Source organism: Oncorhynchus kisutch, linkage group LG9, assembly GCF_002021735.2.
Source record: "Oncorhynchus kisutch isolate 150728-3 linkage group LG9, Okis_V2, whole genome shotgun sequence".
NCBI lineage: Eukaryota > Metazoa > Chordata > Actinopteri > Salmoniformes > Salmonidae > Oncorhynchus > Oncorhynchus kisutch.
Window position 1 is genome coordinate 5,699,533 of NC_034182.2, and position 14,768 is coordinate 5,714,300.

The following is a 14,768-nucleotide window of genomic DNA, read 5'->3' on the forward strand; positions in this document are numbered from 1 at the left end:
TTGAAGCATTGCATCTCATTGAGAGAGTGAGCAAACTGGAGGACCCAGGTGAGGTGCCTATCCCTTTATTGGCCAGAGTAAAGGAAGAGTTGGGGAGGATGGAGGAAATTGGGGCGTGTCTAAAATAGAGAGTTCCACAGACTGGTGTGCAGGGATTGTAGTGGTCCCAAAAGCCAATGGGGACATAAGGATCTGCGTGGACATGACTAACTTGAATGAGGCACTCTGCAGAGAGAGACACATCTTACCATCAGTGGAGCAGTCGCTGGCTCTGTTGGATGGCACACAAGTCTTCACAAAGCTGGATGCCCGCTCAGGTTTCTGGCAGATACCGCTGTCATCAGAGAGTAGGGGACTCAGAACGTTTACAACACCGTTTGGCCGTTACAATTTTAATGTTTTGCCATTTGGAATCGCTTCCTAATGATGAGACCACGGCGCAGCGTGAGTAGAGTTCCACATAATTTGAATAAACTGAAACTCACTGAACAAAAACAACAAACAACCAAACGAAACATGAAGCTAATGTTGTGCACTCAGGCAACTAAATGTAGACAAGATCCCACAACACAAATGAGGAAAATGGCTACCTAAATATGATCCCCAATTAGAGACAACGATAAACAGCTGTCTCTGATTGGGAACCATATCAGGCCAACATATACATACAAAAAACCCTAGACATACAAAAACTAGAGTAGCCACCCTAGTCACACCCTGACCTAACCAAAATATATAGAAAAACAGGGATATCTAAGGTCAGAGCGTGACAGTACCCCCCCCCCCCCCCCTCAAAGGTGCGGACTCCCGGCCGCAAACCTGAACCTATAAGGGAAGGTCCGGGTGGGCATCTACCCTCAGTGGCGGCTCCGGTTCGGGGTGTAGTCCCCGCTCCCTACGATGATCCCTCCGCTTCTATGGAACCAGAACGTGGATCATTGCCGGAGGCTCTGAACTGGGAACCACTGCTGGAGGCTCCGGACCGCAGATCGTTGCCGGAGGCTCTGGACTGGGAACCGTTGCCGGAGGCTCTGGACTGGGAACCCCCGCTGGAGGCTCTGGACTGCAGCCCCCCGCTGGAGACCCCGGACTGGGGACCATCGCTGGAGGCTCTGGACTGCAGCCCCCTGCTGGAGACCCCGGACTGGGGACCATCACTGGAGACCCCAGACTATGGATCATCGTTGGAGGTTCCAGAGTGTTGACCGTCGTTGGAGGTTCCGGACTGTGAACCGTCGTTGGAGGTTCCGGACTGGAAACTGTCGCCGGAAGCTCTGGTCTGTGGAGGCGCACTGGAGGCCTGATGCGTGGTACCGGCACTGGTGGTACTGGACTGGTGACACGCATCTCAGGGAGAGTGCGAGGAAGAGGCACAGGACGTACTGGACTGTGGAGGCGCACTGGAGATCTGGAGCGTAGAGCTGGCACAACGCGTCCTGGCTGGATGTTCACTTTAGCCTGGCAAGTGCGGGGCGCTGGCACAGGACGCACTGGGCTGTGCAGACGCACCAGAGACACAGTGCGCAGAGCCGGCGCAGGGTTTCCTGATCCGAGGAGATGTACTGGAGGCCAGGAGCGCTGAGCCGGCACCATCCGTCCTGGCTGGATGCCCACTAGCCCAGCCAATGCGGGGAGCTGGAATATAGCGCACCCGGTTGTGACTGCACACTGGAGACATGGTGCGCATCACCGCATAACATGGTGCTCGACCGGTCACACACTCCTCACTGTAAGCACAGAGAGTTGGCTCAGGTCTGAACTTTGACTCTGCCAATCTCCCCGTGTGCCTCCCCCAAAACTGTTTTGGGGCTGCCTCTCGTGCTTGCCTCTTTGGTATAACTCCTCGTAATGTCTCCGTTCTGCTTTCGCTGCCTCTATCTCCTCCCTTAGACGGTGATATTCTCCGTCCCTGGTCCAGGGTCCTGCTCCCTCCAGGATTTCCTCCCAGGTCCAGTCCTCCTGATCACGCTGCTTGGTCCGTGTGTGGTGGGATCTTCTGTCTCGTTCGTCATAATGATGAGACCAAGGCGCAGCGTGAGTACCAAACGAAACGTGAAGCTACTGTTGTGCACTCCGGCAACTAATGAGGAAAATGGGAACCATATCAGGCCAACATATACAGTGGGGCAAAAAAGTATTTAGTCAGCCATCAATTGTGCAAGTTCTCCCACTTAAAAAGATGAGAGAGGCCTGTAATTCTCATCATAGGTACACTTCAACTATGACAGACAAAATGAGAAGAAAAAATCCAGAAAATCACATTGTAGGATTTTTTATGAATTTATTTGCAAATTATGGTGGAAAATAAGTATTTGTTCATTAACAAAAGTTTATCTCAATACTTTGTTATATAGCCTTTGTTGACAGACCAATTCAGTTTGTCTGTGATGTGTACGCCGAGGAACTTAAACCTTACCACCCTCTCCACTACTGTCCCATCGATGTGGATAGGGGGGTGCTCCCTCTGCTGTTTCCTAAAGTCCACAATCATCTCCTTAGTTTTGTTGACGTTGAGTGTGAGGTTATTTTCCTGACACCACACTCCGAGGGCCCTCACCTCCTCCCTGTAGGTAGTCTCGTCGTTGTTGGTAACAAGCCTACCACTGTAGTGTCGTCCGCAAACTTGATGATTGAGTTGGAGGCGTGCGTGGCCACGCAGTCGTGGGTGAACAGAGAGTACAGGAGAGGGCTCAGAATGCACCCTTGTGGGGCCCCAGTGTTGAGGATCAGAGGGGTGGAGATGTTGTTACCTACCCTCACCACCTGGGGGCGGCCTGTCAGGAAGTCCAGAACCCAGTTGCACAGGGCGGGGTCGAGACCCAGGGTCTCGAGCTTGATGGCGAGTTTGGAGGGTACTATGGTGTTAAATGCTGAGTTGTAGTCGATGAACAGCATTCTCACATAGGTATTCCTCTTGTCCAGATGGGTTAGGGCAGTGTGCAGTGTGGTTGAGATTGCATCGTCTGTGGACCTATTTGGGCGGTAAGCAAATTGGAGTGGGTCTAGGGTGTCAGGTAGGGTGGAGGTGCTATGGTCCTTGACTAGTCTCTAGAAGGACTTCATGATGACGGAAGTGAGTGCTACGGGGCGGTAGTCGTTTAGCTCAGTTACCTTAGCTTTCTTGGGAACAGGAAAAATGGTGGCCCTCTTGAAGCATGTGGGAACAGCAGACTGGGATAAGGATTGATTGAAATTGTCTGCGCATGCTCTGTGGGCGCGACTGGGGATGCCGTCTGGGCCTGCAGCCCTGCGAGGGTTCACATGTTTAAATGTTTTACTCACGTCGGCTGCAGTGAAGGAGAGTCCGCATGTTTTGGTTGCGGGCTGTGTCAGTGGCACTGTATTGTCTTCAAAGCAGGCAAAAAAGTTATTTAGTCTGCCTGGGATCAAGACATCCTGGTCCACGACTGGGCTGGTTTTCTTTTTGTAATCTGTGATTGACTGTAGACCCTGCCACATACCTCTTGTGTCTGAGCCGTTGAATTGCGACTCTACCTTGTCTCTATACTGACGCTTAGCTTGTTTGATTGCCTTGGGGAGGGAATAGTTACACTGTTGGTATTCAGTCATGTTTTCGGTCACCTTGCCCTGATTAAAAGCAGTGGTTCGAGTTTCAGTTGGTTTCAGTTTCATGCGAATGCTGCTATCAATCCACGGTTTCTGGTTTGGGAATGTTTTAATTGTTGCTATGGCAACGACATCTTCAATGCACGTTCTAATGAACTCCCACACCAAATTAGCGTATTCGTCAATGTTGTTGTTCGCCGCAATGCGGAACATATCGGGGTCCACGTGATGGAAGTAGTCTTGGAGCGTGGAATCAGATTGGTCGGACCAGCGTTGAACAGACCTCAGCGCGGGAGCTTCTTGTTTTAGCTTCTGTCTGTAGGCAGGGAGCAACAAAATGGAGTCGTGGTCAGCTTTTCCAAAAGGAGGGCGAGGGAGTTAGAATAGCAATGATCCAAGGTTTTACCAGCCCTGGTTGCGCAATCGATATGCTGATACAATTTAGGGAGTCTTGTTTTCAGATTAGCCTTGTTAAAATCCCTAGGTACAATGAATGCAGCCTCAGGATATGTGGTTTCCAGTTTGCAAAGAGTCAAATAAAGTTCGTTCAGAGCCATCGATGTGTCTGCTTGTGGGGGAATATATACGGCTGTGATTATAATCTAAGAGAATTCCCTTGGTAGATAATGCGGTCGACTTTTGATTGTGAGGAATTCAAAATCAGGTGAACAGAAGGACTTGAGTTCCTGTATGTTGTTGTGACCACACCACGTCTCGTTAACCATAAGGCATACGCCCCCGCCCCTCTTCTTACCAGAAAGATGTTTGTTTCTGTCGGCGCGATGCGTGGAGAAACCAGTTGGCTGCACCGATTCCGTTAGCGTCTCTCGAGTGAGCCATGTTTCCGTGAAGCAAAGAACGTTACAGTCTCTGATGTCACTCTGGAATGCTACCCTTGCTCGAATTTCATCAACCTTGTTGTCAAGAGACTGGACATTGGCGAGAAGTATGCTAGGGAGTGGTGCGCGATGTGCCCGTCTCCGGAACCTGACCAGAAGACCGCTTCGTTTCCCTCTTTTACTATGTCTTTGTTTTGGGTCGCAGGCTGGGATCCATTCCGTTGTCCTGGGTGAAAGGCAGAACACAGGATCCGCTTCGGGAAAGTCATATTCCTGGTCGTACTGATGGTGAGTTGACGTTGCCGTTGCTCTTATATTCAGTAGTTCTTCCCAACTGTATGTAATGAAACCTAAGATGACCTGGGGTGACCTGGGGTACCAATGTAAGAAATAACACGTAAAAATAAAAAAAACTGCATGTTTTCCTAGGAACGCGAAGCGAGGCGGCCATCTCTGTCGGCGCTGGAAGATGAACCAAACCCCTGAGATACAACCAAACCCCTGAGAGACTTACTAGCCAAAGAAAATGACTGATCATGGGGTCACATGCAACAGGTGGCATTTGACAAAATCAAAGGAGACCTTGCCTCACAGAGAGTGCTGGCCCAGTACTGTCTCCACGCTAAGACAACGGTATCAGCAGATGCATCATCCTTTGGGCTAGGGGCGATCCTCAGATAGATGCAGGACAACATGGAGTGGCGTCCAATAGCATACATCTCCCGAAGCTTATCCGACACAGAGCAAATGTATGCTCAAGTGGAGAAGGGGGCGTTGGCTATCACATGGGCATGTGAAATGCTCAGCCAATACCTTATTGGCCTGCAGTTTACAGCAGAGACTGACCAAAAACCAATGTTGGCTCTGTTAGGGACAAAAGCACTGGACGACTTGCCTCCCAGGGTTCTGCGCGTCCGCCTCAGACTACTGAGGTTCACCTACAAGATGGTGTATGTGCCAGGGAAGGCACTGATCACAGCAGATGCACTCTCCAGGGCCCCAATTAAACATCCATTATCAGAGGAGGAGCCATGTCTAGAGGGTGAGGTACAGGTGTCCATTAATGCAATAAGGGACAACCTACCTGCATCTCAGACCAAACTGCAGCAGATTGCAGAGGCTCAACAACAAGACCCCATCTGCCGACAGATAGTGCAGCACTGCAAAAAGGGATGGCCCAGGCAGGAGGAACTGCCTCAGCTGCTGAAGCCCTATTGGGTGCACCAAAGTGCGGAGACCTCATGAAAGGACAACGTATAGTTATCCCAGAGACTCTACAACCAGAAATGCTAGACAGAGTGCATGAGGGACACATGGGGATAACCAAATGCAGACTGAGGGCTCAACAGTCGGTGTGGTGGCTTGGTCTGAGTACTCAGATTGCCAAGTTGGTGGCCCAGTGTGAGGTCTGTACAAAGTGTCAACCTTGTCATCCGGAGCCAATGATGGCAACGGAGCTGCCAAAACGGCCATGGCAAAAGGTAGGGGCAGATATGTTCTATTGGAAAAATGACACTTATCTGCTAGTGGTAGATTACTATTCAAGATACATTGAAATAGCAAAGACACCCATAACCACATCAGCTGGTTAACCACATCATTCCAGGCAAGGGGTCGCTGAGTTCCTGGTTACAGATAACGCTCCCCAGTTCTCTGCAAGCTCCTTTTCTACTTTTGCCGCAGAATATGACTTCACACGTGACCAGTAACTCCTACCATGCACAGAGTAATGGTGAGGCAGGGAGAGCTGTGAAAACAGTCAAGGGGCTGCTGAAAAAGAACAAGGATCCATACAGGGCTCTGTTAGCTTACAGAGTTACACCACTGCATCATGGGCTGTCGCCTGCCGAGCTCCTGATTGGCAGGAGGCTATGTTCCACATTGCCTGTATCCCCGGCTCAGCATAAACCCTGTAAGCCTAACAGGAAGGCCTTCGCTGAGAGGGACAAACGACTGAAACAAACACAAACTGGAGACTTTAATCGGAGACACCGTGCTAAGGAGAGGCCAGAGCTGACCGAAGGTCAACGTGTGTGGATTACAAACTCAAAGACACCAGCAATAGTGCTGAGGAAAGCGGATGCCCCACGCTCCTATGTGGTGGACACAGGCTCAGAAGAGGTACGAAGGAACAGAACACACCTCAGAGCTCTTCCAGATCTACCAGCCACACAGATTGAGGCCACAGAAAATGCACAAAAAGAAGGTGAAGGAGAGAGAATGCTCACAGAACCACAAACACACCCAAAAAGGGATGTGAGGCCACCAGAGTGGCTGAAAGACTGTTACGTGAAGAGAAAACATACTGTTAGGGACCATACCCAGCAAAAAGAGACTGTACCTAGTTAATGTTCATACTGTGTGATTTAATGCTTTCATACTGTTTCAGGATGTGAAGTAGCATGTTAGAGAATAATAATGGCTTCCAAATTGCATTTCAGTTATGCTTCAGTGGTTATGCATGTTGAGTTCTTGTTCATGGGAGAGGGTAAGATGTAGTAGGATGTCCCTTGGGGGTATCCGTACCTATGTATGACATGCGAGGGTTAGGTTAGTAAACATACAGGAGCTAGAACCTTGTTGTTGTGTGTCCTTATTTTAGATAATACTACAGTACAGTCGATCATATGTGTACAGGAGATCATATTTTCATCAGGATGACACTGATCCATTTTTTCACCCTTTTTACAAAGTAATGCTAACGTTAAACATGTCATACTGGTATGCTTTCTGCTTGTATACTTTATACTTGTAATCTGCTTCATATCATATTACTGTTTGTGTTTTCTTCAGGTCTTTTAGCAATCTAACTTCTATAGATTAGTTTTATTTAATTTGAATTACATTTTTTATTTAACCTTTATTTAACTAGGCAAGTCTTAAGAACAAATTCTTATTTACAATAATATAATATTAATAATAATATTATTAATAATTAATAATATTTATATAAAGTTTTAGAAGTAATTTCCAAAGTACCTCGTGTTGATGTAGTTGTTTTGATGTAGTGCTGTGTTTCTGCCTGGTAACAGTTCCCCTAACCTGACCGTCCTGCCCCCCTCTAGTGAGGAGCTGTCCCGTAAGACAATGGCCACGCTGACGTGTCTGGCCAACAAGGGCTTCCCCTCAGACTGGACCAGGAGCTGGGCGGCAAAGACGGCCTGTACAGCTGGAGCAGCACCCTGACTCTGTGAGGCTTACCAGAGCTCCCAGCCTTCGGTCACCCAGACCCTGGGGAGTGCTGACTGTTCTGGGTAGGACCCACCAGTCACACATCCCTGTGGAGAGAGGATGTTGGTTCCTCGGCTTTCACTTTCTTTGTTCTGTAGACTAACATGGGGCTTAGATTGAGTTTATGTGTCAATCCATTCTGTAGACTGAAATTTTGTTTGATATAGATTTAATGTGATCTGCGTTTATTCACTATCATGTTTGCTTTGATGGTTTGATCATGTAATAATGGATTCAAATAAAGATTTATTTTTGGAATGCAAATTTATGTTGTTTCTATTAATAAACTGGATCATATATACTAAACCTCATTTTCACTTAACATCGTCGTTGACCAGTAATCACAATATAGCATGTTATAGTCTGTGATTTCAAGCTTAATACATGGAAAAAATAAAAAATAAAAACAATTCTACAAGTGCCACTATTTCAAGAAATATAGAGCAGAGTGATAGTCTTCTCTACCTCCAACCCCCTGGGCACAAGGTGAACATCTGGTGACAGTGCTGCTCTATTCTGGGACAAGCAGAACCACCCAGCTCTGTCTATGCAAATCTGTTTCACTCCCATAGTTTCAGTTTCACTGCCTGGATAGAGCCAGATGTGAGTGGGTGGACTAGTTTTACTGCAACCTCTATGGTGGATTCAAGGAGGGAGACATTCTTACAATGAATAAACCACCATTTAATAGATGACATATAAGATGGGTATGACTAAAGACAGACATTGACAGTTACTGACATGTGTCTAACGTCTGAGTTCCACATTGTTTTCCTGAAAGCAGAGGGCAAGCATCCAGATGAAGATGGTGGAAAAATGCATTGTTGATGTGGGTTCTGTCCTCATGAAGGACAGCTCTCAGTCATGAAGTGTTAAACTCACAGGGTTATAAACACTCCCAGACCACTGAAGATGTGCTGCCAATGCAAAGGGTTCTCTCTATGCAAACAGACTTTCATGGTCCCCCAGGGAAATTGTAGTTGAATAGAGCTGTATGAGCAGCAGAACTTTGAAAGTGTTGAGAGCTGATTGTCCAGCCAATCATGGCCTTGATTGATAAACATTCCTCTGCTAGAATCAATTAAAGACTGGGAAGGTGCTGGAAGATTTAATCAGGTTGTAGCAGGAACAAGGTGTTTTTTTAAGGGTTTACAATCATCATCTCAACATATATGGTTGAATTGTTAATCATAACCTAGGTGAACCAAGGCGCTCTTAATATAGTTCAAATGCCTTTATTATGATAGCATGTTCAATTAAACAAAATATTTTAAACTCTGATGTGTTTCGACATGGCTGTCAGGACATGGTGGTTGAATAGTCCTCAACACTATTCAACCACCCCCGAGACTGGTTTTTTAAAATTCTGAAATGATGTGAGACACTTATTCCACACAGATGGAGTCCATTCAAAATATTTTGTGACAATTTGAGGCAGTGTTTGCATATGAACTAATTAAGGTTTGCAATAACAAAGCGACTTATGCAATCTAGAGACGCGTGGTTGTTATTGCTTCAGGAATGCTCTAACGTGACAGTGTATGAGTTGACATATTATCATCATCACTGGTATACACTCAGTTTACTCTTTCCATGACAAAGACTGACCAGGTGAAAGCCACGATCCCTTATTAATATCACTTGTTAAATCCACTTCAATCAGTGGAGATGAAGGGGAAGAGACAGGTTAAAGAAGGATTTTTAAACCTTGAGACATGGATTGTGTGGTAACACTTCACTTGACACCTAGCATCATAATGCTATGACACGGTCATAACCATGTCATATGTCCTAACAGCTGACATATCTTGTCATAACCTGTCATAATGGGGTCATAACACTGTCATCACACATATATTTAGACCTATTGTCACATATATATTGCTTTATTTTATGGCTGGTTATGACACCTACATAAGAGTGACAAAACCCACACAACCTACCACACAAGGCAAAACATTCCATTACACCCTAGCCTACTTGTCAACAGTATGTTTATGTTATATAACATTTCCTGAAATGTACCTTATCAAGTACGGTAGTATGGGTTTTCGGACACGGCCACTGTCTCTTCCCACTCAGCACCTGGAGTCAAACCCAACTAGCGCAGTCACTGTGAAATCTGAGGGAGGTTTTTGTATGGCTCTATATCACTGTGTTACCACCCAGACACTGTTGGGGTAGTGTTCACTCTGACAGTAGTAATCTCCTGTATCTTCAGTCTGGACTCCACTGATGGTCAGAGTGAAGTCACTCCCTGATCCACTGCCACTGAATCTAGATGGTATCCCAGAGTTACGGGTACTAATGAAATATGTAAGGAGTTTAGGAGATTCTCAGAGTTTCTGTTGATACCAGGCCAACCTCTGTCCATGTGTATCACTGTATACTGCACTGCTGGTCTTACAGCTGAGACTGACTGAGTGACCCACTGAAACAGCTTTCACTGCAGGAGTCTGGGTCACTGTGACCTGGCCTCTGGACTCTGAAAAATAAATCTAATTAACATTCAATCGCCCATTAATTTGCTCATTGCTTTACAAAAGAATGACTTTACAATAACATAATGGTATTTACTTTAATAAGGTTAAGTAACTACAGTCAGGGTAAATGTATGTCAAATATATTACCTTGAAAGCAGAGGGCAAATATCCAGATGAAGATGGTGATAAAAGTCATGGTTGTTGTGGGTTCTGTTGTCATGAAGGACAGCTCTCAGTCATGAAGTGTTAAACTCACAGGGTTATAAATACTTCCAGAGCACTGAAGCATGTGCTGCCAATGCAAACTGTCATATGTACATAGTCTTACTGCTAGTACCTACATTCATAACTGTTAGCTATATAACTACATACAGATTATGCAGATACAGAATATTTTATCGTGTTATAAATAACTTATACTGTAAATCAGTGATCTAAGAGGAACATGTAATTATCTAAGTGTGTCAGTGTATTATACTCATAACCCAGGATTATCAGTCCCTATTACGTTATTCCAGTACTTCAGTACTATCAGTCCCTATTGTATTATATTAGTAGTTCAGTAATGTCTGACTCTATTGTGTTATACTCGTACTTCAGTACTATCAGTCCCTATTGTATTATATTTGTACTTCAGGACTATCAGTCCCTATTGTATTATATTTGTACTTCAGTACTATCAGTCCCTATTGTATTATACTCGTACTTCAGTAATATCAGTCCCTATTCTGCCATGCAAAGGCAAAACTCAGTAACAACGAAACTGGTCAAAGATCTTAGATCTGTTGTAATGGCCAAGTATATTACCTGATTAACGTGGTATTTAGTTTCCTGACACAATAACAATGATAAAACAGTTGACAGTTGGTTATCAGAAATTGCTATCTGTCTATGCAGAAAAATACTTTTAAGTCAGATTTGGAAGATTTGCCATTGTTGGGTATTATTGTATTATACTAGCACTTCAGTATTCAGGGTGGGACTGAGAGTGCTCTGTGTGTTAAGGTGCCTGCCCACTCTTGTGTGATGGAGGTTTTTGTATGGCGACTTAACCATTATGAATCGTTGTGGTGGACTTTTGGAAGCGGAACAAAACTAGTGCTGAAAAGTAAGTACATTTTTGTCTTCTCTCATTAAAACAAAATGTAATCATACTATGAACAACATTATGAGATGTTATCATCTTCTCCAGAATAAATACTTCAAGGCTATAGAGATTTCTGGGGACAGATAGGTAGATTGGTAAATGGCAGAGTCACCAAAGTGAGAGAATTGTTCACGTACCACCAAGTTTATATTCTAACGTGATTTAAAAAGAGGACATTTTGATACACAGTATTGCACGTCAGCTCATTGTTCTGTCAATATGTAGCAACTACTTTTTCTATATTAAAAGCAACACTTTGTATTGTATTCATCGTAGATGTTACCACTGACATGGTTTAAAGGGGAACCTCCTCTATAGTTTTAAAAAGTACTTTGAGGTAATTTTGGCTTGTGTCTCAGGGTAGATTTGACAACATTTACATGTAGATTTACAATTTTAATAGTATATACGATTATTAAATCTGAATATGTAATATCTGTTTCCTGCATGTCTTTGTAGACTATGGGACGGTTTGTCAGACACATTAAGCTTAGTCCTTAGTCCTACATTTCTTAATTGAAAGTGGTTTTTAGTCTAGGACAAGGCTTCATCTGTGTCCAGGAAACCCCCTCCTAGTATTTTGTTGCTCTTGGTGGGCTATACTGTAGAGCATGAATGTAACATACATGTGTCTGATGGATTGCTTTGTCTAAAAATATTTTCAGAGTTTATTTTTGCCTTTATCTTTATAGATTGTGTTTTGTTGTTGTCGGTTGTTCTCAGTACTGTAGCTAGTTGTTTATCCTGTGTGTATTGCCTCTCCTCTCCTCTCCTCTCCTCTCCTCTCCTCTCCTCTCCTCTCCTCTCCTCTCCTCTCCTCTCCTCTCCTCTCCTCTCCTCTCCTCTCCTCTCCTCTCCTCTCCTCTCCTCTCCTCTCCTAATATATTCCATGATACAGTAGTAGCAGTAGTATCTGACCCTCCTCTCTCCTCTGTCCTCTCCTTCAGCTGGTCCCTCTATCAGACCCACAGTGTCTCTGCTCCCCCCGTCCTCTGAGCAGCTCTTCGGGGGCTCGGCCACACTGGCCTGCCTGCTGAGTGGCTACTCACCCCAGGGGGCGATGGTGAGCTGGGAGGTGGATGGGGAGGAGGTGAAGGATGGGGTCCTGACCTCCACAGAAGAAGAGAAGGGCGGCCACTACAGCCGCAGCAGCACCCTGACCCTGAGCAAGGCACGCTGGGAAGAGGGAGAGGTGTACACTTGCAGGGTCGCCCATGACGACACCAGTGATTCGGCCGCCTTCCGGAAAAGTCACTGTAGTGTCTAGAGACCGGAGAAGCCATTGTAGAGGGCAAGAGAGTCCCCACATATTCGTGTTTTAGAGCTGAATGTTACAGTATAGTAGTGAATCATTTCAGGAGTGATGTGTGCTAAATGAAGTATTTTGTGATTAAGTTGTAAAGGTCATCGTGCTTCTGAGTTCAAATAAAGCTTGTTTTAATTGAAATATAACCACAAGAGTTACTTTAATGTTCATTCCAGTGATCACTATCTCATGAACAGGAAGCAAATTTGATACTAATTTATTTAAAAAGGGCATCTGATTCAACAAATACTCTGCAATCATTTCTACAAATGAACGATCCTGTTAAACTGCAGCACCAATAGCAGTGAGAATAATTAGTGATATTTAATAATAAACCTCTAAGATCTGCTCTCAGAACTGTCACGAACCTGCTCAGAGCCCATAACAAAAAGGGAGACAACGTAGAAATAAGGAATAACAAAAATAAATGTATTAACTGAAGTAAACTATTTACAATTAACAATGATGTGTGCAGTCAGTAATCAGTAGTGTAAGTGAGTGGTTGCGTGCATAGATGTTGATAATGAGGGGTGTTGAAAGGTGCCAAAGCAAACAAACAAACAAAGCGTCCACAAAAAGGCCACAACCAAATCCAACAGTGTGTCTGCATGGAGAGAGTCTCCTCAATGAATGGGGAAAAGGTGTATTTATCCCGGGACACACCCGGGCCCAGGTGTGTCCCATTTTGCTGACGACCCTCCCAGCTCCGCCCACCGACATCCTATTAAGGTAAACAAGAGCAAAGAATTCGACAGACAGAGTGGGAAGGTCGTCATAGAGCTCACACTGCTGAACAGTTACTTTCCATAACATACAGAGTGCATTCGGAAAGTATTCAGACTGCTTCCCTTTTTCCACATTTTGTTACGTTAGAGACAGGATTGTGTCAAGGCACAGATCTGGGGAAGGATACTAAAACATTTCTGCAGCATTGAAGGTCCCCAAGAACACAGTGGCCTCCATCATTCTTAAATGGAAGAAGTTTGGAACCACCAAGACTCTTCTTAGAGCTCGCTGCCCAGCCAAATGGAGCAATCGGGGGAGAAGGGCCTTGGTCAGGGAGGTGACCAAGAACCCGATGGTTACTCTGATAGAGCTCCAGAGTTCCTCTGTGGAGATGGGCGAACCTTACAGAAGGACAACCATCTCTGCAGCACTCCACCAATCAGGACTTTATCGTAGAGTGACCAGACGGAAGCCACTCCAGAACAGCACACTCCACAACAGCACACTTGGAGTTTGCCAAAAGGCACCTAAAGGACTCTCAGACCATGAGCAACAAGATTCTCTGGTCTGATGATGCCAAGACTGAACTCTTTGGCCTGATTGCCATATGTCACGTCTGCAGGAAACCTGGCACCATCCCTATGGTGAAGCATGGTGGTGGCAGCATCATGATGTGGGGATGGTTTTCAGAGGCAGGGACTGGGAAACTAGTCAGGATCAAGGGAAAGATGAACGGAGCAAAGATCCAGAAATATCCTTGTTGAAAACTTTTGCCAGAGCATACAGGACCTCAGACTGAGTTTCACCTTTCAACAGGACAATGACCCTAAGCACACAGCTAAGACAATGCAGGAGTGGCTTCGGGACAAGTCTCTGAATGTCCTTGAGTGGCCCAGCCAGTGGCCCCATCTCTGGAGAGACCTGAAAATAGCTGCGCAGTGACGCTCCCCATCCAACCTGACAGAGCTTGAGAGGATCTGCAGAGAACAATGGGAGAAATTCTCCAAATACAGGTGTGCCAAGCTTGTAGCATCATACCTAAGAAGACTCGGAGCTGTAATCGCTGCCAAAGGTGCTTCAACAAAGTACAGAGTAAAGGGTTTGAATACTTACCGAATGCAATGTATCTATAATGTTTCATTCCTAATGTGATTTTATTATATTAGATGTTTTAGCAATTGTTTTCAATAATGTGTAGTCTACACTTTTCCATTATTTCCCCCCTGGTCTTCTCTACCTCCAACCCCCTGGGAACAGAGTGAACATCTGGTGACAGTGCTGCTCTATTCTGGGACAAGCAGAACCACCCAGCCCTGTCTATGCAAATCTGTTTCACTCTTACAGCTACCAGTCTAGCAGTTGACCTGTTTTACTGCCTAAAAGACCATGGACTGGGCCAGATGGGAGGGAGTGGACTGGTTTGAACCTCTATGGTGGATTCAGGGAGGGTACAGTAACAGATATTCCAA

At 45.4% G+C, this 14,768-nt stretch overlaps 1 long non-coding RNA gene and 1 gene segment (V, D, J or C); one reads left to right on the forward strand and one right to left on the reverse strand.

Annotated features, from left to right (window-relative positions):
* Positions 1–8,300: 8,300 nt before the first annotated feature.
* Positions 8,301–10,397, reverse strand: LOC116375256 (uncharacterized). The gene is made up of 2 exons (XR_004210978.1): positions 10,268–10,397; positions 8,301–10,122 (listed from the first exon to the last, which is right to left on the reverse strand). It is a non-coding gene; the product is annotated as an uncharacterized LOC116375256 (long non-coding RNA).
* Positions 10,398–10,416: 19 nt separating this feature from the next.
* On the forward strand, positions 10,417–12,719 carry LOC109896636 (Ig kappa chain C region, B allele-like). The segment is given in 2 exon segments: positions 10,417–11,228; positions 12,215–12,719. Coding segments are annotated over 2 exon segments (402 nt in total).
* Positions 12,720–14,768: the final 2,049 nt, after the last annotated feature.